Source organism: Malaclemys terrapin, chromosome 6 (genome assembly GCF_027887155.1).
Source record: "Malaclemys terrapin pileata isolate rMalTer1 chromosome 6, rMalTer1.hap1, whole genome shotgun sequence".
NCBI lineage: Eukaryota > Metazoa > Chordata > Testudines > Emydidae > Malaclemys > Malaclemys terrapin.
This window is the reverse complement of record NC_071510.1, coordinates 131,655,155-131,682,834: the sequence shown is the minus strand read 5'-3', so window position 1 is coordinate 131,682,834 and position 27,680 is coordinate 131,655,155. Positions and strand designations below refer to the sequence as shown.

Genomic DNA, 27,680 nt, shown 5'->3' with positions numbered 1-27,680 from the left:
GGCCAGGCAGAGTAACCAAAACCACAATCCACTCATTTTAAGATGATTAGATTTTACGCAGACGCAGGGCCGGCTCCGGGCACCAGCTTAAGCAGGTGCTTGGGGCGGCCAAGGGAGAGGGGCGGCACCTGCGGCAATTCGGGGGCGGCAGGTCCCTCACTCCCTCTAGGAGCGAAGGACCTGCCGCTGAACTGCCGCTGCCGATCGCGGCTTCTTTTTTTTTTTTTTTTCTGCTTGGGGCAGCAGAAATGCTGGAGCCGGCCCTGCGCAGACGGGAAAGCCAACAGAGGAAAACTGACGCACTGATTTCACTATGGCATCTATAAGACTGTTTGAAAAAACAATTCTCCCGTTCCCCCCCCCCCAATATCTTGAACTCTTTCCTCATTCACGTCAGGCTGTGTCAATGATTTCAAAGGACTCCGTTTGAATTTGGCCCCAAATTTACGTATTTTAGAATCAGCTTTCGGAGAGCTCAATGGGCCAAGAGAAGTGCTCCTGGACCATTTCTGTTTAATTCCAAGGGATGTGATTTAAAAGCAGACAGACAGCCTCTCCTGTGCTTGTAGCTCCCACGTGGCACTGCAGCATCGTGCTAGTGCAGGAGAATCTGGAAGTGTAACCGACATGCTGGTTACACGGCAAAGCATTCAGAAACGCAAGAAAGAAGGCAGCAGACACTACAGTGGATTTTTAACCTTTCCTTAGTACAGATGGTTCCCACCCCTACTCTAGCCCTTTAACACCAGTGAAACCAGACAAGAATTAGCGACACTAACTGTGGAAAATAATCCCCTCGACTGGATAAGCTGTAGTGGAACGGCCAACCCCCACACTGCCTTCACTGAGACGACAGACAGACCACTGACATCACGCTCCATAACAACTAGTGCCCAGCACTCTGAAAGGCTAGGGACCGCACCGGCAACTTGCCAGGAGCCCACGGGACACCACATTTGCATATAATTCGATGTATGAGAGCAGTTCATTTTTATTATGTTTGTGCAGCCCACTGAAAGGAGACCCAGCATAGAATGCTCCACCTTAATCCAAGCCCCCAAACTGCACTGCACCCTGGAACCTGTTGTCGCCACATTAAAGAGGGGGTCCCATGTGACATTTGCCCTCATGGATTAAATCCGAGGAAGCTTTGTGGCTGTGCCAAGCTGAAAATGTAGGGATTTACCTAATTTAACTATGGGCCTTATTCTGCTCCCAGTACAGCCAATGAGGAGTTTTGCCATTGACTTCAATGGGGATAGGACAAGACAAATAGGGAAGCCACTAAGGTCTGTGAATGGCAGATGTCACTAAAACTAGGATCTAAGCTGAAGCATTCACAGGAAGGTAAATGTTACGTTTCTGGTGGGGCTAGTTTAACTCAGACTCGTGAAGTTACCTTCAGGCAGCAATACCACAGCTAAATCCTGGCTCCCCCCAAGAGCAGTTTTGCTTCTTCCTCTCTCTGCCTCCCACTGAGCCGCTCGTGTCATTTTAAGAACGGACAGTTTTCTGCCCCCCATGTGTCTGTGGGGAAGCCCTCTCAGATACACCTCCTGCTGGGCCGCTCCTGTTGGGCCGTACCAGGTCGCAGCGAGCGCCCAGCGCTGGCTTGCTCGCCGTGGACAGACGCGAGTCACTGGAATGATCAAACCAGAGTTCAATGGTACCTGGACTCAGAGACCAGGGGAAGTATCTCCCTTCTCCACCCCCTGGTTTGGCCACTGGTTTTCTCATGCAATAGCTACAGAAGATGGTTGTCAAAGTCTGATGGGCCAGCTGATCATGTCTGACCTGAGGCCTGGGAGGGGCGTATCGGATGAAGAACTGAGAATGTGGCTCTCTGCCAGTTTTAAACTAGAGGGTTTGAATCAGCCCTGTCACAATGGGGAGGTTTCCCTGATGGGCTGCAGGAGGCCAGGGACGACAGGAGTCTGCCACAATTGCTCCCAACACAGGATGGATCCCACCTCCCACGCAACCACCCAGGGCAACCCACGAGATACTGAGAACCAACAACTAGTTACGGCTCTGTGATTCCCCGCCCCAGCTCTGATTAGAGCAGGTTAGAAACTAGGGATACTCCCCACCCCTCCTTCCCTCTGCAGCAGGGCTGCAAGGAGGGGGGCACAGCAACTAGCGCTGCCCTCTCTAAGCCCGCTGAGGACTCTGGGGTGATTTTCTACCCCTGTGTTGCAGCGGTCAGGTAAAGCAGAACGGGGCCGATTTTCTGCCTTGAGTATTGATGGTGCCACCCCCTCCCATACCCTTAGCAGGAAACATGAAACCGATGTCAGAAGGACCCACTTAGGTCTGGTGTGACAGGCATCGTTGTGAGGAAGGCATGGAGGAAGCATCTGAGATATGGCAGGTCTGACTCCATAAACAGCGCTGCCTCTCGCAGAGCCATGCACTTCGGTTTCAGTGTCAACGCAAGTCACCTTGACTCCAGTGTCTCCAACGTACCGTTAGAAGAGCGTCCCCTAAAACACCCAGCTCTGAATGGTCACAGTGTGGCTGTGAAGTGGCACGCCATTCAAATGCATGAGAGGAAGTCGCACCCTGGTAGTCCTATGCTTCCCTCTGATTACAGAGTCCATGGGAAAGTTCCCTCAAGCTTTTAGAGGAAGGGGAGCCATCCTGATTAGTATCCTGATTCAAGGGCACACCCTGAGACGTTTGTACCCAAGATCTAATAATTAATGGAGATATCCCATCTCCTAGAGCTGGAAGGGACCTTGAAAGGTCATCGAGTCCAGCCCCCTGCCTTCACTAGCAGGACCAAGTACTGATTTTGCCCCAGATCCCCAAGTGGCCCCCTCAAGGATTGAACTCACAACCCTGGGTTCAGCAGGCCAATGCTCAAACCACTGAGCTATCCCTCCCCCCCTATCCGCTGAGATTTTTTTCTATAAAATGCATTTGCGAACATGGACTAAATCGGTCTTTAAAAAAATCCGCCCACCAAGAGCTACATGAAAAGACAGACAACCTCTACAATCTGAAGTGAATGGTAAATTGCAGCTGCCAGCAATTTAAATTTTAAATGTACCTGCCAGCTGGGACTTATTAACAAGAAGTTAGACAGCAGTACCATCAAACACGCATCTCATGAATGTGGGTTACCCATGTCTTCCTTTCCACTCCTGCCTCACGCGGCCTGTTGCTCTGGCTCAGCGGGTCCCCTCTAAAGTTCCTTGCAAACTCCATGGGCCAGAGACCATAACTTACTTGTTCTGCAAAGCACAAAACTACCTTCATGTGCTGCTTGAATAAATGCAGCAGCACACGCAGCCCGGGAGGGAGAGGAGAGAAGAGAAGAGTACGGCTGGTATAGGCTCAAGCAAGGCATAGTGAGGACCAGGGTGCCATGCAAACTGCCCCCATGCAGCCACACCAACAAACCTGCAACCTCACTGGGACCAACCCCCCTCCCCAGCCACAGTCAGCCTGGTATATTTAAGTGCAGAACACGGATGCCAAAGACTGACAAGCTGGGGTGTTTGGGACAACACCAACCAATGGGGCTGACCAGGCAAAAGCCACCGGACTAGTTTCTCTTTTGACCCGAGGCAGGGTCTGAGCTCTTTTCCAGACACGAACACTCCATACTAAAGGGCAAGCTTGGCACCCAAGCAGGGGGAAAGGGTAATTAGAGCAGTTAAAACAGCATCAGTTGGGCCTAGAGACTGAAGTACTGAGGTCTGTAATTCCTGCAGACAGGAACAGATGTTGGCCTGTAAAGCAAAGGGAGAACACTCCACTCTGTAGATCTCTCTTGCTTTGGCTTATTACACCCTATGTGACCTTCTAATCCCGGGCAAGTTCATCACCCTTCTCATCTGTTCTGTTCAAACTAGCAAACTCATCTCCAAGGAGCACTGCGGCGGGGAGCTCCCACTGACCCACCTCTTTAAGACTGATCATAGCCGTGTAGACCACGTTTGTGCCGTCTCGCTTGAAATGCGTGTGAGGCTTGTCCTTGAGAATGAAGACGATATCGGCAGGGATGTTGTCTGGCGTGGCATCTCCTTCTTTGGGAAAGGTGATTTTGGTTCCTTCTTTCCACCCCCTTTTAATGACAATGTTCAATATCTTATCCTCGGTCCTCGTGGTTCGCCCGTCAGGGTTCAGCCGCCGGCGGGTGATTTTCATCCTTTTGGTAGAGCCGTGGTAGATTTCTTCCAGGGAGACCCTGAGCTCGTGGACGATGGGTGGGTCCTGGACCTTCCTTCGTGTGTGGAGAGACTCCGGGTGCCGTCGATGGACTCCGTTGATGCCGTTGAAGCCGAACCGTCCAAAGGCATTGAAAGGGTCATCGTCGTCATCGATATCCATATCTTCCTGATCAAAGCCATTGAACGCCCGGGAGCGACTGCTGGCAAAGAAGATGTCGAAGGGATTGGAGCCGCCGAAGAAAGAAGCAAAGGTAGCGTGCGGGTCTCCGTGGAAGGTGTAGTGGAAAGTGTTGCCGGAGCCGCCAGAGGAACCGCCTCCAGTTTTGAGCCCTAGAACACAGCAAGGAAAAGACAACGTTAACATAATCCATGGAAGAAGGCTGTTCCCTTCTAGTCCTGTGTGAAGCACAGGGAATGCAGACAGAGCGACGGCTGGGCCACCCTGACTAGACTTTTATTGTTTTTTTCTAATAAGCAGCATGGGAACCAAAGGTGGAATTCAGTCTTGGTGTTGCAAGCTGCTTTCTACCTCTCCCTGGGCAGTAGGGTCCCACACATCCCCCCTTCACCCCCAACCTGGCCACAATCTGCATCCCTTCTCCGTTGGAGAAACTAGCTAGCAGGAATACAGCTGAGCAATCTTATCTTCCCTGGCTGGAAGGTGAGCACCATAACTAGTCTACAGGGTGCAGAGAGTCGAGATGCAATTCTGTTCTCAACCCTTCGCTGGAGCCCGAGTTTGCAGTGGATGCTTTGTAACTGGGGCTCATGTTAAATGGGCATGAAACAGGCAAGTTTATACAAATCCTGTGTTACTAAGGAGAGTAAGTAGCCAGCCAGACTTCTATCACCACCTCCAAGCTGATGAGTATCCAAATTCTTAGCCTGTCTCCCACAAACACTTGATTGTATTCTCTTTGTTTCTAGTACTGGAACCAGTATTTGCCAGGGGATAACACAAGGGGAAAAGACGTATTTATGACAGAGAGCTCTGGGAGGCTCCATTTCTAGAGACACATGCAAGCAGGGGCAGAAGGTTTGTATAATTTTTGTTGGTGCCCAGAACAGGTCCAAGTCCCGCCTGTCCCCGCCTCGCACCTGCCTAAGGCTCTGGGAGGGAGTCTGGGTGCAGGAGGGGCTTTGGGGTGCAGATTCTGGGCTGGGGCAGGGGGCGAGGGCTCTGGGAGGGAGTCTGGGTGCAGGAGGGGCTTTGGGGTGCAGACTCTGGGCTGGGGCACGGGGCGAGGCTCTGGAAGGGAGTCTGGGTGCAGAAGGGGCTTTGGGGTGCAGACTCTAGGCTGGGGCAGAGGGCGAGGGCTCTGGGAGGGAGTTTAGGTGCGGGCTCTGCACTGGGGCAGGGGATTGGGGGTGTGTGGGAGAGGGTGAGGGGTGCGACGCTTAGAATATATGGAGATATACCTATCTCACAGAACTGGAAGGGACCCCGAAAGGTCATTGAGTCCAGCCCCCTGCCTTCACTAGCAGGACCAAGTACTGATTTTGCCCCAGATCCCTGAGTGGCCCCCTCAAGGATTGAACTCACAACCCTGGGTTTAGCAGGCCAATGCTCAAACCACTGAGCTATCCCTCCCCCCCCCACTTACCTCAGGCGGCTCCCGAAAGCGACACACACACCCCTGTAGCAGCGCCTCCTAGGCGGGGGGTCTCCGCGCACCGCTGCCCACAGGCACCAGTTCCCAGCCAATGGGAGCTGCGGAATCGGCGCTTGGGACGGGGGCAGCACGTGGAGACAACCCGTAACCCCGGGGCCGAAGGGACATGCCGGCCGCTTCCGGGAGTGGCAAGGAGCAAGGGTGGGCAGGAAGCCGCCTTAGCCCTGCTGTGCTGCCGGTGGTGGTGGTGGCGGCCCCCAGGGCCTTTTAAATTGCCGGGAGCAGCAGGCGGGGCCGGGGGAGAGACCCGGTCCCAAACATTGGTGGAGCTGGGTCTCCGGGCCCTGAATGTTCCTGGAGCACAGGCACCACGGGCCCATATAACTCGCCGCCCCTGCATGCAAGGCTCTTAAGCATCATCTTCCCGTGTTCCTTCCTGCTGTACTACAGGAAGCAATTCAGTCTCTGTAAATCTGTTAAATTTCACAGCACGGTAACAGTTGGAGTCCAAAGACCATATGGACTAGGCAGCTGATGGCTCTTTGAAACTAATTTAGCAACACAAATGAGAAGTCTAAGTTCTGCCAAAGGCAGTGCTGAGTACTCTGTGTGTGTCAGCAGCACATCACCCCTTGAACACCCCGTTCGTGCTGTGATCTATTGCATCTCCCCAGGCGTCTGACTCATGGGCCAGCAGCAGCACACGTAGCAATTTATGAAAGGCTTTGAACTCAGCGAGCAATTGTTCAGTCAGGGCTAATGATGGGAGGTCAGCATTATACACTAGCTAGCCGCTCCACCACAAACGTGCACGCGAGTGAGACCCACGCTACGCTCTCAGATGAAAGGGGCCAACATGAGGGCCACAAAGTACTTTGCAAAAAGAGTCAAGGCTCAACAACCGGAGAAGTTAGTATCAGATCTTGTTGATGGCAGACAAGTGTGAGGGGGGATGATGGATTTTTGTTTTTAAAAAAGACTCGCTTTCCCCTGCTCCGTGACCAGCCCAGGTTGGTGGGTGGAGGGACACTCAGGAGCAGAACCCAGAGATACAGCAAGTAAGTTGGGTGTTTATTTCTTTTGGTAACTAGCAAAAGATCTTCAGCCAGGGCTTCTCTCAGGCCCCGCCTGCTCCTACTTGATTCTGCACAGATACCCTACGTTTAGATCTGTCCACAGCAACCCCCTGGATGTTCCTACACAGCCAAGGTGTGAGGCAGATATTCCCTCTCAAAAGTGTATCTGCAATAAAAAGACAGAGGATCACGAAGGTGCCCAGCAGGTCACGCAAGGCTGGGGGTAGACTACTTCCAATGTCCCCTTCACATTGCCACATGCTTCGGGACGTTGTGTCAAATATTTCTGATTGGAGGGGTCAAGAAGGAGTCTAACCAAGCCCAGCTCGGGGTCTATTTTCAGCTCTCCACTTACAAAATAGTGCTATTTCTGAAAAGCTGACGTCCTGCGCAAACCCCTCTAGTCAGAGCCAGCAGCAGGAGACGCAAGCCAGGCAAACGCAGGACAGTCAAACTCGCTGTTCTTGACAGAGGAGTTTGCCCTGGGATGCAGAGGTCTTTTGTTGGCTTGAATACAATACACATAAGCAAAGACTCCTCATCTGCCAGCCACACCCCTTAAGCCTCTACAACACTATGCAAAGGGGACTTAGGCTTGGAAGCACACGTCAGACCAGTACCTATCCTGAACCTGACCTGCATCCAATTTAATTTGGTCTGCAAATATTGTTCTTTTCTTTTGCCCAGGGCCTTGGGGAGGCGAGGGGTGCTGTGCTGTCTGAGCCCCCTTGCCCAGTCCTGCAAAAGCGTCACAGCAGGTCTCCTTCTACCCATGCTAGCCTGCTGGGCCTGATCTAGCATCCCAAACCTGGCACAGAACGGAACTGAGGTCCACCCCCAGTGCTTTCAAGTAGGTGATTAGACAAACACCCCCCCCCCCATCAGAACATCTACGTGATCCTCCAGCAACAGCTAATGCTGCATTTGTGTCACAGCAACACTCAGACATCAGCAGTTTGATTCTGCTGTGGAACGGCGCAGAAGGCACGAGCTGGGCTCACGTGAGCAGAGGGAGGCTGTCTCTGTGCACGAGAAGGTACTGGCAACCACCAGCGGGGCACACCGAGACTCAGGGCCCCTCTCTAGGTCTGCCTCCCTCCTGGGCACGCTACTGCAAAGGCGCCAAACTACCGTTAACCCTTCTCTCCAGGCTTCTGGAAAGGGAGGCATCCAGTGACCAGTGTGGGTGAGTCTGTCTGCCTATACAAGGCATGTATCTAGCCCCCCATCACTGCCATATGGGAGCACCTCACAACCCACTGAGGGGGGCAGGGCTATCAGCCCTATCACACAGAGGCACAGAGAGGCTAAGGGACTTGCCCAAGGTCACACAGGACGCCTCCCTTTTCAGAAGCCTTAAGAGATGGGTTAGCACGTTTGGTGCCGTTACATGGACCCAGGTCTCCCAGTCCCAGAACCCTCCCTCCTGAACCCACCTTCCTCTCATCCCACGTAAGCTCCCCAAGCAAACCGAATGCAAGGGGTGTGCCGGGCTTGGCCTCTCCTAGGGAGAGGGGTCCGTTTCATTAGCTATGGCCACATGACAAGCCCCTTCTTCCTTGGAGGGAAGCGAGTGTCAGTGTTTGATCCCACCCCAGGGTTCACACCCCGGCGCGAGGGTTCTGAGTCCACGTATTGCTTTGTGAACGGTTTGGTTTGGTTCAGAAACAGCTGGTCACATTCTCCCCTCCACGCCCAAAGAAACAAAGCCATTCATTTCCTCTTGCCTCCCCTCCTGGCCAGGAGCAGCCACACTTTGCCGGGATGCCACCCGCCAGTCTGAGGTGCCGGCAATGGAAGAACCCTTCACAACTGGCTCTCTTGGACCGAGGCTGCTCAGACTTTTGACGGGGCCATGTTGACTTAGCTGCTCCTGCAGGGCAAGCTGGCCCTTCCCAACCCACCGAGAGGCGGCACGCTTCGGATTTCATGGTCCGCCACAAAGGGGAGAGATGGGACGAGTCTGTGTTGGCACCCAGTAAAGGCTCCTAACAGAGGAGAGCAACGAGAGGCTCGTTTGCACAGCCCATGGCATGCGACAGTGGTGAAGCCCAGAACGTTTCCATTGGCCCTAGTAGTATAAAGGAGGAAGCGGATGGAAATCAGGGGAAAATGCCTATCCCCGTTCCTACTTCCACCCCTTGTCCTAGGGGCTCGGGTGCAGAAGAGCTGAGGCCTTATTACCCCTAATCCTCAAAGGCCAGTTATTACCTGCTGTGTCATCACCCGCCGGAACTCAGCTGTGCATGTGCGGGAGCCACGTGGCGCCGGCTAGAAGAATTCTATCCAGACCACAGTCAAAGAGATGAAACATAGATGGAGGGGAGGGGAGGGAGACTACAGGACAGATCTTAGCTCCCGAGCAGGGCCGTGGGGAGTCCTTTCTGTCCAGCTCAGCGCCATGAAAGTTCACAGGGTAAGGAGCAGCTGACACCAAGAATAAACTCAAGTTCTCAAGTACAGTTGGCGTTTGAGCCTCGCAGCTGCAGGGGCAGTGATCTCTGGAGGGTGATTCCATGGGATATGCTGGCAGCCTCAGCGTCCAATGGGAGAAAATGAAACTCGCTGCCGACCCCCCTGAATAATGGCAAATTAAGGAATGTGGAACCCAAAAGGTGAGATGAAGGACCAGACGCTGCCCATACTGTTCCTCCCCTGATCCCACAGGGACCATCGCCTGCTGGCATGGCCAAGGGCGAAGTCTCGGTGCTAGCACTGTGTATTTATTCTGCTTGCTAATCCAGCACTGAAGCAGTGTGGCATGAGTAGGCCCCTACCAAATTCATGGTCCAGTTTGGTCAATTTCACAGTGAGAAGATTTAAAAAATAATAAATGTCATGATTTCAGCTATTTCAATCTGAAATGTCACAGTGTTGTCATTGTAGGGGTCCTGACCCAAAAAGGAATTGGGGGCAGGGGGTCACAAGGATATTGTGTGTGTGTGTGGGGGGGCAGGTTGCGGTACTGCCACCCTTACTTCTGCGCTGCTGCTGGTGGCGGCGCTACCTTCAGAGCTGAGCAGCTGGAGAGCGGCGGCTGCTGGTTGGGCAGAGCCATTGCCAGCAGCAGCGCAGAAGTAAGGATGGCAGGTATGGTATCGCCACCCTTATTTCTGCGCTGCTGCTGGGAGGCGCTGCCTTCAGAGCTGGGCACCCGGCTAACAGCCGCTGCTCTCCAGCCACCCAGCTCTGAATTCAGCTCAGAAGTAAGGGTGGCAATACTGCAACCCCCTAAAATAACCTTGTGACCCCCCCACAACTCCCTTTTGGGTCAGGACGCCCAATTTGAGAAACGCTGGTCTCCCCCGTGAAATGTGTATAGTATCGAGTAAAAGCCCCCAAAAGACCGTAACGCGTTTTTCATAGCCATGAATGTGGTAGGGCCCTAGGCACGAGGAACATGCCCTGGGATGGAGCACTAAGCAGGACTAAGCCTAGACAAATTAGAGGATTGGGCCAAAAGAAACCTGATGAGGTTCAGCAAGGACAAGTGCAGAGTCCTGCACTTAGGACGGAAGAATCCCATGCACTGTTACAGACTAGGGACCGAGTGGCTAGGTAGCAGTTCTGCAGAAAGGGACCTAGGGGGTCACAGTGGACGAGAAGCTGGATATGAGTCAACAGTGTGCTCTTGTTGCCAAGAAGGCTAATGGCATTTTGGGCTGTATAAGTAGGGGCATTGCCAGCAGATCGAGGAACGTGATCGTTCCCCTTTATTCGACATTGGTGAGGCCTCATCTGGAGTACTGTGTCCAGTTTTGGGCCCCACACTACAAGAAGGATGTGGAAATATTGGAAAGAGTCCAGCGGAGGGCAACAAAAATGATTAGGGGTCTGGAGCACATGACTTATGAGGAGAGGCTGAGGGAACTGGGATGGTTTAGTCTGCAGAAGAGAAGAATGAGGGGGGATTTGACAGCTGCTTTCAACTACCTGAAGGGGGATTCCAAAGAGGATGGATCTAGACTGTTCTCAGTGGTGACAGATGACAGAACAAGGAGCAATGGCCTCAAGTTGCAGTCGGGGAGGTTTAGGTTGGATATTAGGAAACACTATGTCACTAGGAGGGTGGTGAAACACTGGAATGGGTTACCTAGGGAGGTGGTGGAATCTCCTTCCTTAGAGGTTTTTAAGGCCCAGCTTGACAAAGCCCTGGCTGGGATGATTTAGTTGGGGTTGGTCCTGCTTTGAGCAGGTGGCTGGACTAGATGACCTCCTGAGGTCCCTTCCACCCCTGCTGTTCTAGGATTCTATGACAGGCTGCCTTTGAACCCCGCTCCCGTCACAGAGGGCACCTGCCAGCAGGGATGGGCTTGGAGAGGCTCGGACTGGGGACAGTGCAGACAGGGTGCATGCAGCGAACACATTGCTTCAGCAGCAGTTTAGATCCCCTGTTCAGTTTTACATCGGCCCCAGGTTTGCATGGAGCTGGGCTTCCTCAAGGACCAAGCAGCGTTTAAGAAACTCCACCCGCTCCTGGCAGCAGGGGAGAAGACTGGGATATCCACAGACCTGGGGAACAAGAATCTATTACTTAAATTGGGAAAGGCTTTGAAACATGTAGGTCAGTACGTACCAGCAAGAACAAAGGAAAGGGGAAAAAAAGAGTGGGACTAGTGCACAAGTAACACCACTGCACAGACACACTAAGCCCCAGTGAAAGGAAAAAGGGGGCAAAGAGTGTCTGTAGCTAGAGAATCTGTGCGAAGGAAAGAGTTAGTAGTGAGAGTTATTCTGCAGCCCATATTTGATCAAGGATATAAACACCTTTCATTTCTATGCTCTCAAGAAGCCTTCAGAATAACCGGGTGAAAAGCGAAGAAGGGCCCATTTCGTTCATGAAGCTATCAGAGTGAGCGGCAATGACTGCCTTGATATAGGTCCCCGTACATCCTTCTGCCTTATCTAACTGGCATCTTTGTGTGATGAGGGCAAGGAGTTGGGATCGCATGCTCAAAACTGGCTTTGATTGGCCACAGAATAATTAGTCGAGAACTGGGTCAAGCGATTATCTTTGGCTCTTAGGAGACACGGCATCGTCTGGGTGTTTGTTCTTCCCAGCTTTGGTAGTAGTAACCTTGTTTCAGAGGCAGGAATGAGTCATGGGGATAATTCCGGACACGCTACCCACGCCTGTGAACATTCGCTACTTTTTTTACACGTATAAACGCTTTCTTGCTTACAGCAGCACATTTAAACCCACCCGGCTAACTGGGTACTCACACGCCTCCAAGCCATTCACCATCCCAGTCCCTTACCTTCTTCCCCATACTGATCATAGACAGCCCTTTTCTTGGGATCACTCAGGACATCGTAAGCCTCTGCGATCTCCTTGAACTTCTCCTCTGCACTGGGGTCTTTGTTTTTATCAGGGTGATACTTCAGGGCCATTTTCCGATAAGCTTTCTTGATCTCATCTTCGTTTGCTCCAGACTGGAGCCCCAAGGTCTTGTAATAATCCTTTCCCATGACTGCGACGTTGCCTCCGGTCGAGTCTTTATTCCTGAAAGGAGACAGACAGTGCTCTGTAATGCATGTATTGCCCGACAACGTTAGGGGAACCGGCAATTCTCCTGCTCCCTCCCACCACAGACTTACCCCAGACCAATTTCATGTTCCCATCACAGCCATGATCAGCTCTCCATAACCTTTGCCCAATTTACATCTTACACATTTTCTGTTAAGGGACCAATTCAAGACCCTGCAACACATTTCACCATGTCTAGTGGTCCGAGCAGGGCATTGGGAAACAGGCCCACTCTGCCACTCATTTTACCTTTCTGTGCCTCAATTTCCCAACCTGTAAAATGGGAATCGTGATGCTCCCCCATTGTGACGTGCGTTGAAGTTTATGGATACAAAGTGCTAAGCTAGTGCACAGTACTGTTATATGGCTGATCTGACTAATAATGTCACATGAGGCTGTGACCTGAGCAGCAGCTCTGCCCACCTACGAATGGGTGGGGGTGCATGGGGGAGGAAAGTCTAGGGTGACCAGACAGCAAGTGTGAAAAATCGGGACAGGGGGTGGGGGGTAATAGGCGCCTATAGAAGAAAAAGCCCCAAATATTGGGACTGTCCTTATAAAAAAGGGACATCTGGTCACCCTAGGAAAGTCTGAACTCAGCAGCCCCTCTCCCAAGAGCAGCAGCCTCACATGACTTCACTAGCAAGGTCCTCCGCATGCCTGGGTCCTCCAGGGAAGGAAGAAACCAGGACCATAAATTTCTAATGCAAAAAACAAGCAGAACTTTAACCAAAAAACCCAAACCAATTTGAGGTGACCCTTTTGCCTCAGTGCTAGGGAAGAGTGAGAACCAAAAGGGCTTGCGTGCTGTGTAGTTCACCTTAAAGGAACTTGAAACATTTTGTTCTGCAAAGTGATTGGCGTTCATTTGGGGATAAGTGCTTCTCACCACGCAAGAGCTGTAATTTGTATGTAAAGACGACAAAGGATGAAGCTGTTAGATAGAAATATCTTGTGATGATGGGAAGATATTTATAAAGTGTTTTCTAGCCTAGCTAGGACTATGTTAGAGAGTCTGCAACTAACAAATTATGTAGCCGTAAGTTAGAAATATCAGTAACCCTAGGCATGGCTAAGTCTCATATCCTGACACAGTGCAATGAAGTCAGCCACACATAATAAACTCACTAGATTCACTTTCTCCGTGGCATGGGACAGCCTGAAGGGCAGGGAGATGGCATAGGACACCTAGCTGGCCCAGAACCCAGGAAAGGGACCGGGGCAGACAATGGCATTCCACAGGCACCAGGCTGAAGACTGAAAGCTGTCAGAGTCCTGGAAAATCGTGAGAGCAGCTGGAGACGTACACATGCTCAGAGATCTAGGGCAGGAGTTATGGCAAAGGCTCAGCAAAGTTTACATTTCTCAGATGTCTCTTCCCAATATCCTGCTTCCTAAAGAGGCACATTCAGCGCCTGAGTGAGGAAGGTGAGCGAGAATCGATTTCCTGTTAATCAGTTCCATTGGTAATTAGAACTAATCACCCCATATGTGGCAGTAGCAATTGCTGGAAGCACACCCAGAATGGCAGGCCTGCACACAAGTAGCGTAGGAGTTCTATTGTTAGAGACAGAAGAAGGCCTCTGGGGGCGTAAAGAGCATCCCACAGCATTCTCCCAGCCCAGCTTCTAAATGCCAGCACGTTTCTGGACCCATACACCCCCAAAGCATTGCAGCTTCTGCACTAGCAGCACCTGCATTTCAAAAACCCACCCAGACAGTCCCAGATTCTCTCTCCCTTGCTCACAATGCTGGTCTGCTGGCTCCTAATACTTCGCTCACTACATACAAGGGGGAAAACACAATGGGACTGGAATGCCAGTGAGTGAGGATATTGAGCTGAAAGCTTGTTTTCCTCGGTAGCCGGGGCTAACGTCTCTGCTACACTGCCTTTCCTCTCCATGCACACACACAAACGCCTGTGTGGGCTCTCCGCATCTTGTGATTAGCCTACCATAACATCCTCTTGGCTGGCTTTGACAGACCCCATCTTCAATTTAAAATCCTGCCACCACGATAATTTTCATAGCTCCTCGCTTTGACCATGTCATCTCTCTCTTTGCACCCCTCTGCTGGCTCCCCATTCTCTATCCTGCCAACAGAAAGTACTTGCCCACACTTTCAAGGCCCTTCATGGCCTATCCCCATCGGCTCTTATTCACTACTGAGATGTTGACTCCTGCCTCCTATTGGCCAGTGATGCCAGCCTTCATCACTCAATTCCTAAGTCTTTAAACAAGCACCTCCGCGCTTTCTCCCACGCTGCCCCTCACACGGGTAGGCACTCCCCATACAGATCCCCACAGCTATCTCCTGGCCCTCCTTCACACTCTGCTTTGCCGTGATGCCTATGACAAACCAGACAAGGAATACAGAGCTGGTGTGCTAAGACCATGCCTGTCCTGCTGACCAATATTGGGGATATCGACACCTCCTGGTGGAGATGTAAATTCCAGCTTGAGGAGACGGACCTGCGCTAGCTCTGATCAAGCTAGAGGGCTAAAACATAGCAGTGTCGCAGCGACGGCACGAGCACCGGGAGGCGTTAGCCACCCCGAGTGCACACCGCCCAAGATGGTAGGTCTGTACTAGGGGTGGCTAGTCCTCCTGCCGCTACACTTCTATTTTTAGGGTGACGCTGTTTCCTCAAACTGGAATTTATGCCTCCAGCTCACAGTGTAGACAGACATCCCCTTGTCTTATTGTGTCCTTGTGCTTCTTCATCCATCTGTTCATATCCACCTGCTGTCGCCCATCGTACACTTATGTTGTAAGAGACTAGAGCCAGGGACCATCCTTTTGTTGTGTCTGTACGATGCTTAGTGCAACGGGGTCTCGGTCTGTGACTGAGGCTTCCAGGCACTATTGCAAAACAAATAAATAAAACAAACAGACAGGCCAATGGTCATCTAGCTCTACATTTGATCGGAGAGTGGGCCATGTCAGATGCTTCAGAGGAAGACAAACCTCCCATCATGTCCCTAACCAAGCAAGAGCAAGCCACATAGAAAGAGGCACATTTCTTCCTGACCCCTGAAGCATGCTCAACCTATGCCCTGAAGCATGAAGATGGAAAGCCTTGAATGTTATCCCGGTTGCTGTAACTGCAGATGCAGTTGTTTTAATACTCTCACCTCTGGATTAGTGGAACACAAAAGTGCAGGACTTTGGCTCCTACCCAGTGCAGACAGTCCAACCCTGGGGAGGGAATTACCCTGCCAAAAAAGACTGATTCTTTCTGCCGGTCTCTGGCAGAAGTTAAAGATCCTAGACACACTTTTACAAGAGAAAAGGACAGTTCCAGTCCCAGAGGCTTGACCAATGTTCTCTCTCTCTCAAAGACTCCTGTTTCCACAAAGGTGTATTTGTCCACACAGTTACTGCGCCACCAGTACTGGGCTGTCTATCTAATAAAGCCAGCTTCTATTCTGCTCCTACAACGCGGCCACTGTAAGCTCCTGGGAGGGGTAGGAAGCATAGGGGAAGGACTTGCAGGTCATGCAAGAACCTCATTTGATAGGTAATCACCATGTTCTAGTCACATTGTGGGTGCCCTCCTTAATGTCCTTCATCAGGTTGGGGGAAGAGGAAAAAGAATCATAGAATCTCAGGGTTGGGAGGGACCTCAGGAGGTCATCTAGTCCAACCCCCTGCTCAAAGCAAGACCAATCCCCAGACAGATTTTTGCCCCAGATCCCTTTACATGGCCCCCTCAAGGGCTGAACTCACAACTCTGGGTTTAGCAGGCCAATGCTCAAACCACTGAGCTATCCCTCCCCCCCGAAGAAGAAAACGTGCAGTAGTTTTTGACGCTGTCAAGTCTTTTGTCTGACTACTGCCCACGCTCAGAGAGGCTTTTTCAAGCAGGGCAGCTGAGAAAAAAGCAGCCTGCAGAGATTTCCCCAGAAAGGCGCCCAGAGCAGGGGCGGTTAGATGACCGGTCTCAGAGAACATCACAAAATCTTGCAGGTCATTCAGTGGGCTAGCCCCCTTTCTGACGCAATACTGCATGTATGCATTGATCAAACACGACTCTGCCCCTGTAATAGCTCCCCTCCCACCCGCCCAGAATCAGCTGTCTATTTCCACAACTCTTCTGTCAGAGTCTGCTGGATCGCACTTTAACTCTGAATCAGCCAGGAGGCATTCTGGGCCAAGATTTTCAAAATGGACTAGTGATTTCGGTGCCTGATATTTCAGGTCCCAGCTGAGACACTGCAAGGTGGATTGAATTCCAGAAATTACTGAACACCCATCCTTGAACATCAGGGACCTTTCAGGAATTTCAAGTTGGTGACCCAAAAACTGAGGTGCCTCAAATCACTAGCCACTTTTGAGAACCTCGGTCCTAGCCTCAGTCCTAGCCTAGCATGGCATCAGACAGTGCGACTTCTGGGGTCAGTGAGACAGTGGATATCAATCATTTGATACAATCATCCTACTAAGTTCATGTAAAGCAGCAATCCTACATGGATGGATGATGTCATAAGATTTTCCATTTCTAACTTCTGATTCTGTGGTCATGACATGATAACAAAGACCATTCACAAGACAAAAATGGGTGCTTATGGAGAGCTCTTTGGTTTGTAACACATTGGTCTTCATTAATGAGCATTTATGGAGAATACACAAGCATGAGACAAGTAAACTGACTTACCGAAACTTTAGAAACATATTCAGTGTCCAAGCACTCATTTTTAAAGGCTCTAACTTTATTTTAAACATCAAACTGGCAACAAATTCTTCAGTGCTGACAGTTACCAAGACTTCTTCTGGTCTGGAATGGGTGGTGGTATGGGATGAAGAGAAGCGAATGACTCACTCAGAGCATAAGCAACCGCAAAGGCACTCAGCTCTACAATTGCTATTCTGACAGCATGGAAGAGATTCCTCAATAAAGAATGAGGCATTTCCGATTCAGCGGAACGGCTCTGGACCTATGCTGAACTCCGCTCTGAGACCAGCCAACACAGTTCTAAAATGGGAAGGATGGAAGGGTTGACTGCTGGAAACAGGACTTCCAAGTGAGCTGAGCAGTTCAGAAAGCAGCCTCCATGCTTGATGAAAAAAGCTTTCCTTTGTGTGCTTTCTAGCAGCACTAAGCAATCCCCTCCCCGTTACAGAATGGGGAAGAAACCATTCAATGAAGTCACTTGACAAGCAGTAATTCTCCCTAATTGGTTTCTTGCTGCTTGCTTGGACTGAAAGAGCACTGGTCCTTCTAATTCAGGCTGCAATTCATCATGCACAATTCCCAAAGACCCTTCTATTAGTCGGCTCGGACGTCCTTGTCATTTATAAACGTGGTGTCAGAAAGGATGAGGTGCGCCTCTGGAATTGCAGCAACACTGCTCTACCCCAGAGTCGGTTAGTTACCTTTATCTTCTCTAATACAGCCACCTACTGCAGTTAAGCAGGTAAGAGGATGGATGTAATTAGAGCGGGGAATACACCGTCCCCTGGCTTCACCAGAAATTACTTGTTTGACGTCTCAATTGTGTCAGTGGCACTTTACCCCACGGACAAACCAGAGACAGAGAAAACTAGGACAGCGACACTTCCTAAGTCAGAAAAAAGTAACATTAACCATTTTGGACCTCCCTGTCCTCCCCTTTAAGACCCCAGGCTCAGTGTATGTCTGTTTCCTGCCTGCAGGCTGTATTCACTGCTCTGCCCCTTCTCCCCCCAGCAGAAAGGGGCTTGTGAACACTGCATTTTCAAACAGAGGGACTCTCCCAAATTTCTAATGCTCCCATCACTGAGGCATCTGATGGATGCTTCTTTCAGACTGGATATCGCAGAGTCTGAAAAGTCACCTTCATGCATATGTTTATTGCTCTCACTGCAGGCTACCGCTGTCATTCAGGATCTCGGATAAAAGACCAACGGCAGGGTAATAAACAATGGGTATCCTTGCAACAAAACAGCAAAGGTAGTTCTGATTGTACAGCATATCGCTCATTTAACAGAGACAGTCCGGGCTCGCTGCACAGTAACATAGCACTAGCAGAGCGCTGCTTCATGCCTCACCTGAGAAAATACTGCTTCTGAAATTAAGTCATTGCCATCAGCAAATCCCTTACTTTCTTCTGTTGTTAACTCCACACTAACACAGGACTGTAACACGCACTCAAGCATTGAAGGTCACAGATGGAGTACATTTAGATATAAAATGCCCAGAGAGATTTGCAAGTTAGCAAAACAAAAAACAAAAAAAACACAGCCACCAACAACCCCCCTCAAACAATGTGCGATGTTCTGTCCCCTTCAAACAATCTAACACAAACTGCTGAATTCTAGAGAAACCCAGGCCAGCCAGCTCTTTAGAACTAGGGACAATTTCATGCTCACTGAACGATTGTTATTTCATGAAAACAAAAAGGACACCGATTACACACTGATCAGCGAGGCAGGGCAGGCAAAGACCCAGATGCACCTAAGGAATCCAAGACAGACAACAGAAAGGCAGACCCGAACTGACACAAGGGTTTGCAAGTAAACAAAAGTTTCTTCATCTTGCATCTCGGAAATAAATGAGAGCCTCTAAATCAGAGAAGTATTAAACCAGAAGATACCTCTCCATGCGACTCCAGAAGAGCAGAATTGCTGGCATGTCAGCCGAACGGAGTCACCTGCAGCTCGATACCAGCAGCCAAGACCAAGTTTGGTAAGGCTGACAAGACAGCCTTAGTGAGGAGACTTTACCAGGGCAAGGAGAGCCACCAGTGCCCAGGCTGGCTGCCAGCCTGGAGTAACCATCCAGAAATGTCATGACTACACCAAGTGAATCATCGCTAGTTCCCACACAGCGCAGCCCCCAAAGCCCCCCCGCTAGTTAATTCCCCCGCATGGAACCGGCTGGAACACAGGGTCCAGGGATGTGAGAGCGGTAACGAATTAACCCTTCCCCTGCCAGAGCCTCCCACACAACCAGGGGCAGCATGTCACCAGTGGCAGCCACATCCCCTGGGGAGGGTTGGGGGGACAGGGCAACACTCTGCCACCATTGCAATGGATATGTGGAGGGAACCTGACACTCAGACCTGTGCCATCCGCCGCGCATGGGGGGCCCTGACACTCAGCCCCTTGCCCCCCCTTCCCAGGTGTGCATGTGGGGGGGGGGCCTGACTCAGCCCCGTGCCCCTCCCTAGTGTGTGCATGTGGGGCCCTGACGCTCAGCCCCGAGCCACCCCCCCTTCCCGAGTGTGCGCGTGGGGGGCCCTCACACAGCCCCATGCCCCCCCTTCCCAGGTGTGCGCGTGGGGGGCCCTCACACAGCCCCATGCCCCCCCTTCCCGGGTGTGCGCGTGGGGGGCCCTCACACAGCCCCATGCCCCACCCCTCCCGGGAGTGCGCGTGGGGGGCCCTAACACTTGCCCCCCCTTCCCCAGGACTGTGCATGGGGGGGGCCTGGACACTCAGCCCTGTGTCCCCCCCTTCCTGGGAGTGCGCATGGGGGGCCCTGACAGAGCCTAGTGTCCCCCTTCCTTTATGGGGGTCCCTGACACTCAGCCCCGTGCCCCCCTTGCCAGGAGTGCATGTGGGGGGCCCGGACACTTGCCCCCCCTTTCCCAGGACTGAGCGTGGTGGTGGGGGCTAACACTCAGCCCCCCCCTTCCCGGGAGCGCACGTGGGGGGCCCTGTCAGCCCCCCCCTCCCGGGAGTGTGCGCGAGGGGGCCCCGACACTCAGCTCCCCCTTTCCCGGGAGTGTGCGCGAGGGGGCCCCGACACTCAGCTCCCCCTTTCCCGGGAGCGCGTGTGGGGGGGCCCTGACACTCAGCCCCCCCTTTCCCGGGAGTGTGCGCGGGGGGGCCCTGACACTCAGCCCCCCCAACAGGGAGCGCGCGTGGGGGCCCTGACACTCAGCCCCCCTCTCGGGAGCGCGTGTGGGGGGGCCCTGGCACTCAGCCCCCCTCTCGGGAGCGCGCGCGGGGGGGTCCTGACACTCAGCCCCCCTCTCGGGAGCGCGTGTGGGGGGGCCCTGGCACTCAGCCCCCCTCTCGGGAGCGCGCGCGGGGGGCCCTGACACTCAGCCCCCCTCTCGGGAGCGCGCGCGGGGGGGCCCTGACACTCAGCCCCCCCTTCCCGGGAGCGCGCGCGGGGGGGCCCTGACACTCAGCCCCCCCTTCCCGGGAGCGCGCGCGGGGGGGCCCTGGCACTCAGCCCCCCCTTCCCGGGAGCGCGCGCGGGGGGGCCCTGGCACTCAGCCCCCCCTTCCCGGGAGCGCGCGCGGGGGGGCCCTGGCACTCAGCCCCCCCTTCCCGGGAGCGCGCGCGGGGGGGCCCTGACACTCAGCCCCCCTCTCGGGAGCGCGCGGGGGGGTCGGACACTCCGGGGGGGGACCCCGGCCCCCCGCTCCCAGCGGTCTCAGCAGCGGCGGCGGCCCCCCCGCACTCACCGCTCTCGCCGTCCCGGGGCGCCGCGCACACTGCGGCTCCGCCAGCCGCCTCCCCCCGAGCCAGCCGGGCCGTGACGTGGGGGGAACCCGCCCCCGCCTAGCAACTCGCCCGCCCGCCCACAGCCCGCGGCCGGCCCTCGCAACTCCACTGGCCACCGCGGCTGCCAATCCCGGCAGCCCTCTACTCCCATTGGTCTGCCCGGGGGGGCGGCTCCCAGGCGCGCCGCCGTGGGAAACGGCCAGGAGCGCCTGCCTCTTCCCAGGTGCGATTGGTTCACTGCCCTCGCGATCACCCTCTAGTGCCCGCCTCCCACCCCCTCTCATTGGTCGGAGAAACCCAGCACCGCCCATAGCGGCTTCCTATTGGTCAATCTGGCGCCTTCACAACCCGCCCTGCGCTTTCTCATTGGCTCCCGTAGCATGCATCCATGTGGAATCCCTGGGGAATCTTCTGGAAGTCCTGTGACATCACTAGAGAGGGGCCCTGTGACGTCCCTGGGGGGACCCTGTGACGTCCCTGGGGGGAGCCTGTGACATCACTGGGGGGGCTGGGTGTTCTCACTGTGGGGGGCTGCAGCCATGTGGGGGTTGGGGGGCTGGGGAGAAGGAGGTGGCAGCTGCAGAGGGGGCAGCACCTGCTGAGGGCTGGGCACCAGGAGCCTCCCCCTGCCGAGTGGCCCCTGCAACCGCTGCGCCCCAGAAAGCCCGGCTCAGGGCCCCCCAATCGCCAGATTTCAAAAACGAATAAATCTGTGGGTGTTGATTGGCCACCTGGTTACTGAGCCGTTTCCACGTTTTTCTCCACCACCGGCAGGGCCAACATACGCCTCTTTTAACGAGGAAAACTGCGATTGTCGCAGGGTAACGGGAGTCCAGGAGCAGGGACTTTAAAGAAAGTACCAGATATTGTGAGACTCGTTAAAATCATGAGCGTTGGCAACACTGCCATGGCCCTATGAGGGACTGGGTTGCTGAGATCATTTACTGTCCCAGTCACCCTCCTCGTTGCTGCTTCAAACCCACGCTTGGCCTTTAACATCTCCGCCCTCCTCTGCTTATCCACCCTCGTTCTTTGCTGCTTTGCCACCTCCCTTCCGTCTCCCGCCACAGCTGGACATCGTGCTGGCTTTCTCCACGTCTCACCATTTTATTTGCATCAGAGAGTCATTTCATTTGGAGCCTCACAATATTTGATATTTTACGTAAAGCTCCGGGTCCCGGTGACATGATTACATGAGAACCTCAGCTAATATTTAAAACCAAAGTAGGTTTCTAGCCCTCCTGGTTGTTGGGTAAAGCTTGAAAATGTGACCCAAGTGCAAACTAACATTTGGGGTTGGCACTGCTGCCCTCTGCACAGGGCAGATTTCACCTGTATAGGCTGACTTTGGTCATGCATGGCATGATGAGCTTTTAAAAAATAGCAAATTCTTAGTTTTTTTTTTTTTTTGTCCGAAGAAGCACAAAGGATTCTGGGGTGTGGGATCAAAGTCAAAGTCAAGTAGTTCCGGAGTTGCAGGTGAAACGAGATTGAGGAAGATCGCCTAAAGCACTGGGATGAGGACCAGGGTCGACAACTTTGCTCCTCGGGCACAGTGGAATTTTCTCCCACAAGGATAAGACTTGTGTGGGCAGGAGACAGAGCGTCCTCGGGGGCTGGCCTGAGCCTGGAACAAACACCCACAGGTACTAAGGACCCTCACAAACCGTTTTCTGCCCCCAGTGCAAGGTGAACTTCTTCAACCTGCCTTAACTGGCTTAATCGCAGAACAGCACGTACCTATTAAAAACCCAGCGGCCTATGAAACCAAATTGCTCACTACACACACAGTCTCCCCCTGGGGAGAAGATGAGAGAGTGAACCAGGTTACTTAGTCACCAGGGCCGGCTCCAGGGTTTTGGCTGCCCCAAGCAGCCAAAAAAAAAAAAAAAAAAAGCCGCGATCGCGATCTGCGGCGGCAATTCGGTGGGAGGTCCTTCGCTCCGAGCGGGAGTGAGGGACCGTTCGCCGAATTGTCACCAAATGCCCGGATGTGCTGCCCCTCTCCGGAGCGGCCATCCCAAGCACCTGCTTGCCAGGCTGGTGCCTGGAGCCGGCCCTGTTAGTCACATTGCTTAATGCCCCACGGGAAGGCACTCAAATACTATGGTACTGAAGGTGAGATAAGAACCTGTACAGAACAAAACACAGGAGTAAATGTGTGAGCATCAGAGATCTCTTGGGCCATTGTTATAATCCACTCTCTGACTCCCTGTGACTGGGAGCAAGTAAATCATTTAAGTCACACTTTTCAAAAATAGCCAGTGACATTGTATTTGTATTTGGGCGTCCAACATGAGACAGAGATTCTGAGCCTCTGTAGTTCCCATTGCCTTCAGCTGCAGCATCTCTGAAATTCAAGTCCTAGGTGTCTTGAGTTGGACACCCAAGACCAGAGACCACATTTGAAAATATTGGCCCTAACTTTTGTGAACCTTGGTGGACCTAGCTGTAAAACAAGAATAATAGCTGGCGCTTTGGTGAGTTACAAATGCAGCTAAATAAAATGACTGAGTTCTCCCCTGGTGAAACTTTGTAATCATTTTATTCAAGCAAAGATCACCTGTGCTTTCCTGATGTGATTCCGTCTACCTGGGGTTTTTGCATTATGGCAGCCCCTAGAGTTCTCATCCTGTTTGGAGCCCCACTGTGCTAAACGTTATACAGACCTCTAGTGAAAGAAAGTTCCTGCCCCAAAGAAATTACAGCCTTTGGCCCCAGTCTTCTGACTGCCTGCACATGGGCAGACCCCCTACGCTTTCATGGTACCCCACTAACTTCAGTCCGTAGTCTGCCCATGTAGAGCTCATTGCAGGATCGGGGTCTTAGTGGAAGGCAAGACAAGACATAACAGATGGGTGAATCATAGGGTTAGAAGGGACCGCAAGGGTTGTTGACGTCACTAGGCCTCACCCTAGGTAACTCGGGAGGGTGGAAGGCCACTAAGTGTCAATGAAGCCTTCCTGCACTAGGCCTAAGTGAACCAAACTCTATCCTTCCATGTTTAAACTCTAATCAACCTCAAAAGCCAGGTGCAATTGGAATATGTAAGCAACCAGTTATCTGTGTGCAACCCCCTGCTCAAGCGGTAATAATGAGGCTGCATGTTTCTGGCTGAAGGGAAAAAGGACAAGATAACGGTTTAAAGAAGTTACTAACAAGCTAGGTTTATAGCTGCCAAGAATGACTTAACTGTTACCAGGGACGGGAGGGGTAGAGGGAGGAATGGGGGGGGGGGGAGAAAGGGAGGGCTAGAGGGGAAGGGGGGGGTGAGGCTTAACTGCAAAATGTATAAAAGAAGAAAAACTGTTCCTGTTAATGTGCTTGATTTGAGACTTGCCAGTCTCCTTGCACCGCTTTGTTTGCTTCTCCCCCTGGTGTGTTTATTGGCGCGAAGCACACCGGGCAACGGACCCGCTGTTGCTTTGCCTCGGGCACTCTGTGCTGGCAACAGTTTTGGCGCCCAACGTGGGGCTCGAGGCTGAAATTTAGCCTTGCCCGGACCCTTCTCGGAGGTCGACAGATTGCGGCGACGACCGACGCCCAGCGCGCACCGGTGACTTTACCGGAGGCCTCGGCGAAGACGTGGTTTGGTCGACCCCAGAGGGCACAACGGTGCAACGCGCTCGAGTAGTGGAGAAGCAGCTGTGGGCGACGGTGGGGAACCGGTCCCGTGGATAGGGCGACGGTGCAGAACCGGACCCTTGGATAAGGTAGGAACAGTCCAGTGGGGACTTTATCTGTCTTGACCTGGGGACGCCCAGTGTCTACCTGTTATGACCTGGGGACGCCCAGTGTCTCCCTATGGGGCAGGGACAGAGTACTGCAGGCAGGGCAAGGTGTACACCCTTGGAATGCATTCTGGTGAATTGGAAAGTGTTTGGATCGGATCCGTTGATTAAAAGTAAACCGAAAAGATTCTGTACAGTAGACTGGCCTCAATATCAGCTAGAGGACCAGGAAAGGTGGCCACCGGAAGGATCACTTAATTATAACACGATCCTTCAATTACTTCTGTTTTGTCAGCAAACGGGTAAATGGAATGAACATATGTATGTCAGTTGTTTATGTTGTTAAGAGATAGGTTAGATATTTTGCAAAAGTGTAATTTGACTCCGACAGGTTCGGTAGTAGCTATTGTTAGTCCCCAGAACCCCCCCCCAGCTGTAATGGCAGGTCCGGTGTCCCCTTCGGCTATCACACCCCCACCATATAAAGACAAGGTGTCTCAGCTCCCAGAGATTGCCCCCTCGGTGGAATTTTATCCGTTGATCACTAAGACCGTGGTGTCCAGACATGGCTCAGATAGGAATCAGGCCACTACTATGCAGGTTTACACCCATGTGCCTTTTAACCCGGTGGACCTAGCAGCCTTTAAGGCACAGGCAGGGGAATTCTCTACGAACCCAAGCAAGTTTATCTCGGTCTTTGAAGGGTGCCTGGCTAGCTGTAAGCCTGACAGGAATGATTGTAATGTCCTTATGCAGACCCTGCTGTCTGAGGTGGAGCATGATCAGGTTATGTCTAAAGAAAAGGAAAAGAGGCAAGCGAAAATGATGGTCACAGCAGTACAGGCCGGTGGCAGGGGAAAATTCCAGGAAGGTGGAAGGGGCCGGGGAATGAGAGGACGTGGGCGCCCTGGCTCACAGGAATGGCGTCTGGGTTGCAACCAGTGTGCCAGATGCCGGAAGGAGGGACATTGGAAAAATGAGTGCCCCGAAAGGGAAGCTACCCCTATGATGACAGCGAAGGATCAAGAATAGGGATGTCAGGGAAGATGGACTATCCTGCCCCCGGAACCCTGAGTAAACATGAGGGTGGGAGACTTGGACATCAACTTTTTAATAGACTCTGGAGCTGCACGAACCGCCGTAAATCAACCCCTGCAGCTGCCTGTGTCAGAGTCCCTCACTGTGGTGGGAGCCACAGGGAAAGGAACCAAGTGCCCAGTATATGCCCCAGCGGAATGTGCTTTGGGAAACAGAACTCTATCTCACAAAACTGGTTTACCTCCCCGATTGTCCAACACTTCTACTAGGACGGGACCTGCTTTGTTGCTTAGGAGCCACCCTGCATTTCACCCAAGATGAAATAACCCTCACCTTACCCCCAGAGAATGCCTGGATAATGACTCTTGCAACTGAGCCCTCAGCTTTGCAAGCCCCAGAGTGGAGCCAGTGGGAAGACAAAAGGAGGGTTAAAAAGCAGCTTTGCTGGACAGTGCTGGCCCAGGGATTTAAAAATTCCCCCACTCTGTTCAGCCAGGCCCTGGCCAGAGACTTGGAGGAGTGGGACAATGAGGACAGGGTCCTCCTCCTGCAATATGTGGATGACTTGTTAATTGCCGCTGTGGGTCTCACCCCTTGCCTTAAAGCCACTGTGAGCCTCCTGAACTTTGTTGGACTCCTCAAAAGTGGGTGTGCTCATCCTGGTGTGTTGCTCCAAAGCTCTGTATAGAAGTTATTTTGCTGGATAATGGCAATGTGTATGTGTTCATTGTTGGGAAAAGGTGTATGAGTGAAGAGTGGAAGTTTCCTTTCTAAGTTAAAAGAAGCCAAGAAGGAGAGAAGGAAAAAGAACAGAACGAGTTAACTGAGGAAAAAAATATAGCTAGCAAGCTCAGTCCAAAGATAAGATGCTGGCACCATCCAAGGACACTGCCCAGAGCTAAGACTTGGCCGACAGCCAAGAAAAGGGGGGGCCTGAATGGGCCCAAGCAACTATGAGATCTGCAAAACATTGCCAGGCATTAATGAAATGTGTTAGGTTTCTTTTCTCACAGATAGAAGAAGTGCTACCCAAAGACCCTAGCAGCCCTGCCATTCATTGAAACAAGGAGACTGAGTCTACGTAAAGTCCATCAACGAAAAACTGCTTTGGCTCCACACTGGAAAGGCCCTTTCCAAGTCCTGTTCACCACCAACACCGCTGTGAAGTACCAAGGACTGCCCATCTGGACCCAGGCTTCTCACTGTAAAAAGACCCTCCACCTCGGGAGGACTCTCCGACTGATGATAAGCCTATTTAAAGACAGGGTGATGTGCTAGTAACCTCTCCCCTGTACGATGCTGAACCACACTGTTTCAGGAAAAGAGAAGAAGGAACACTTGCTTCATTGAAACCACAAAGTCCAGGAATTCCTGACTACAAAAGACATTAAGAACTGACCCTAGTGAAGAAACAAAGAATTATACGCTGGCAGGGAGGCTCTTAGACCCCTGGCCTCCCAGGTACAGGCTGAATGTCTAGTCTGCCAAAAGAACAACTCTCGACCAGGAGTGTCAGTGCCACCAGCCACTCTGGAACCTACCCCAGGCCTGGTTTGGCAAATAGACTTTACTGAGTTCTCCCGGACCCAAGGATTCAAATACCTTTTCATCTTGGTGGATCGATTCAGCAGATGGCCTGAAGCCTTCTCACGCCATAACAACACTGCCAAGACGGTGGCTCTGAAATTTGTCAAGGAGATCATTCCCCGCTTCGGACTCCCCCAGTGGATGGAATCTGACAACGGAACACACTTTACATCCCAAGTTGTTCAGAAGATATCGGATGCCCTGCAAATCCCCTGGAAGCTCCACACTCCATGGCGACCGCAGGCCAGTGGAGTAGTGGAATGCACAAATCAGACACTTAAGCGGCACCTCTCAAAGGTCTGCCAAGAGGCTTCCCTTAAGTGGCCTGATGCCTTACCCCTTGTTTTGCTCCGCATTCGCGCTCTCCCTAAGGGCAGGTTAGGGCTCAGTCCCTTCGAGATTGTTTGGAAGGGCATGGCCTATGAATGGTACACCGGTTCTGGCAGGGGAGTGGGAAATGGGGTGTGGCTTTTTATCTCAGTACATGTGCT

At 52.5% G+C, this 27,680-nt stretch overlaps 1 protein-coding gene across 3 annotated transcripts in view; it reads right to left on the bottom strand.

The window, feature by feature from the left end:
• The window catches only part of DNAJB5 (DnaJ heat shock protein family (Hsp40) member B5), a 29,405-nt gene extending 8,542 nt beyond the window's left edge, over positions 1–20,863 (bottom strand). Inside the window, exons 1-3 of one of the 3 annotated variants that reach the window (XM_054032504.1) lie at positions 20,794–20,863; positions 12,126–12,370; positions 3,910–4,508 (exon numbers count right to left, since the gene is read on the bottom strand). In XM_054032504.1, coding sequence (XP_053888479.1) covers positions 3,910–4,508; positions 12,126–12,336 — 810 coding nt within the window. In that variant the 5' untranslated portion in view covers positions 12,337–12,370; positions 20,794–20,863. Of the gene's footprint in view, positions 1–3,909; positions 4,509–12,125; positions 12,371–17,051; positions 17,531–18,969; positions 19,123–20,793 lie in introns of those variants that run through there. The other 2 variants (XM_054032503.1, XM_054032502.1) reach the window with 2 other exon arrangements.
• Positions 20,864–27,680: the final 6,817 nt, after the last annotated feature.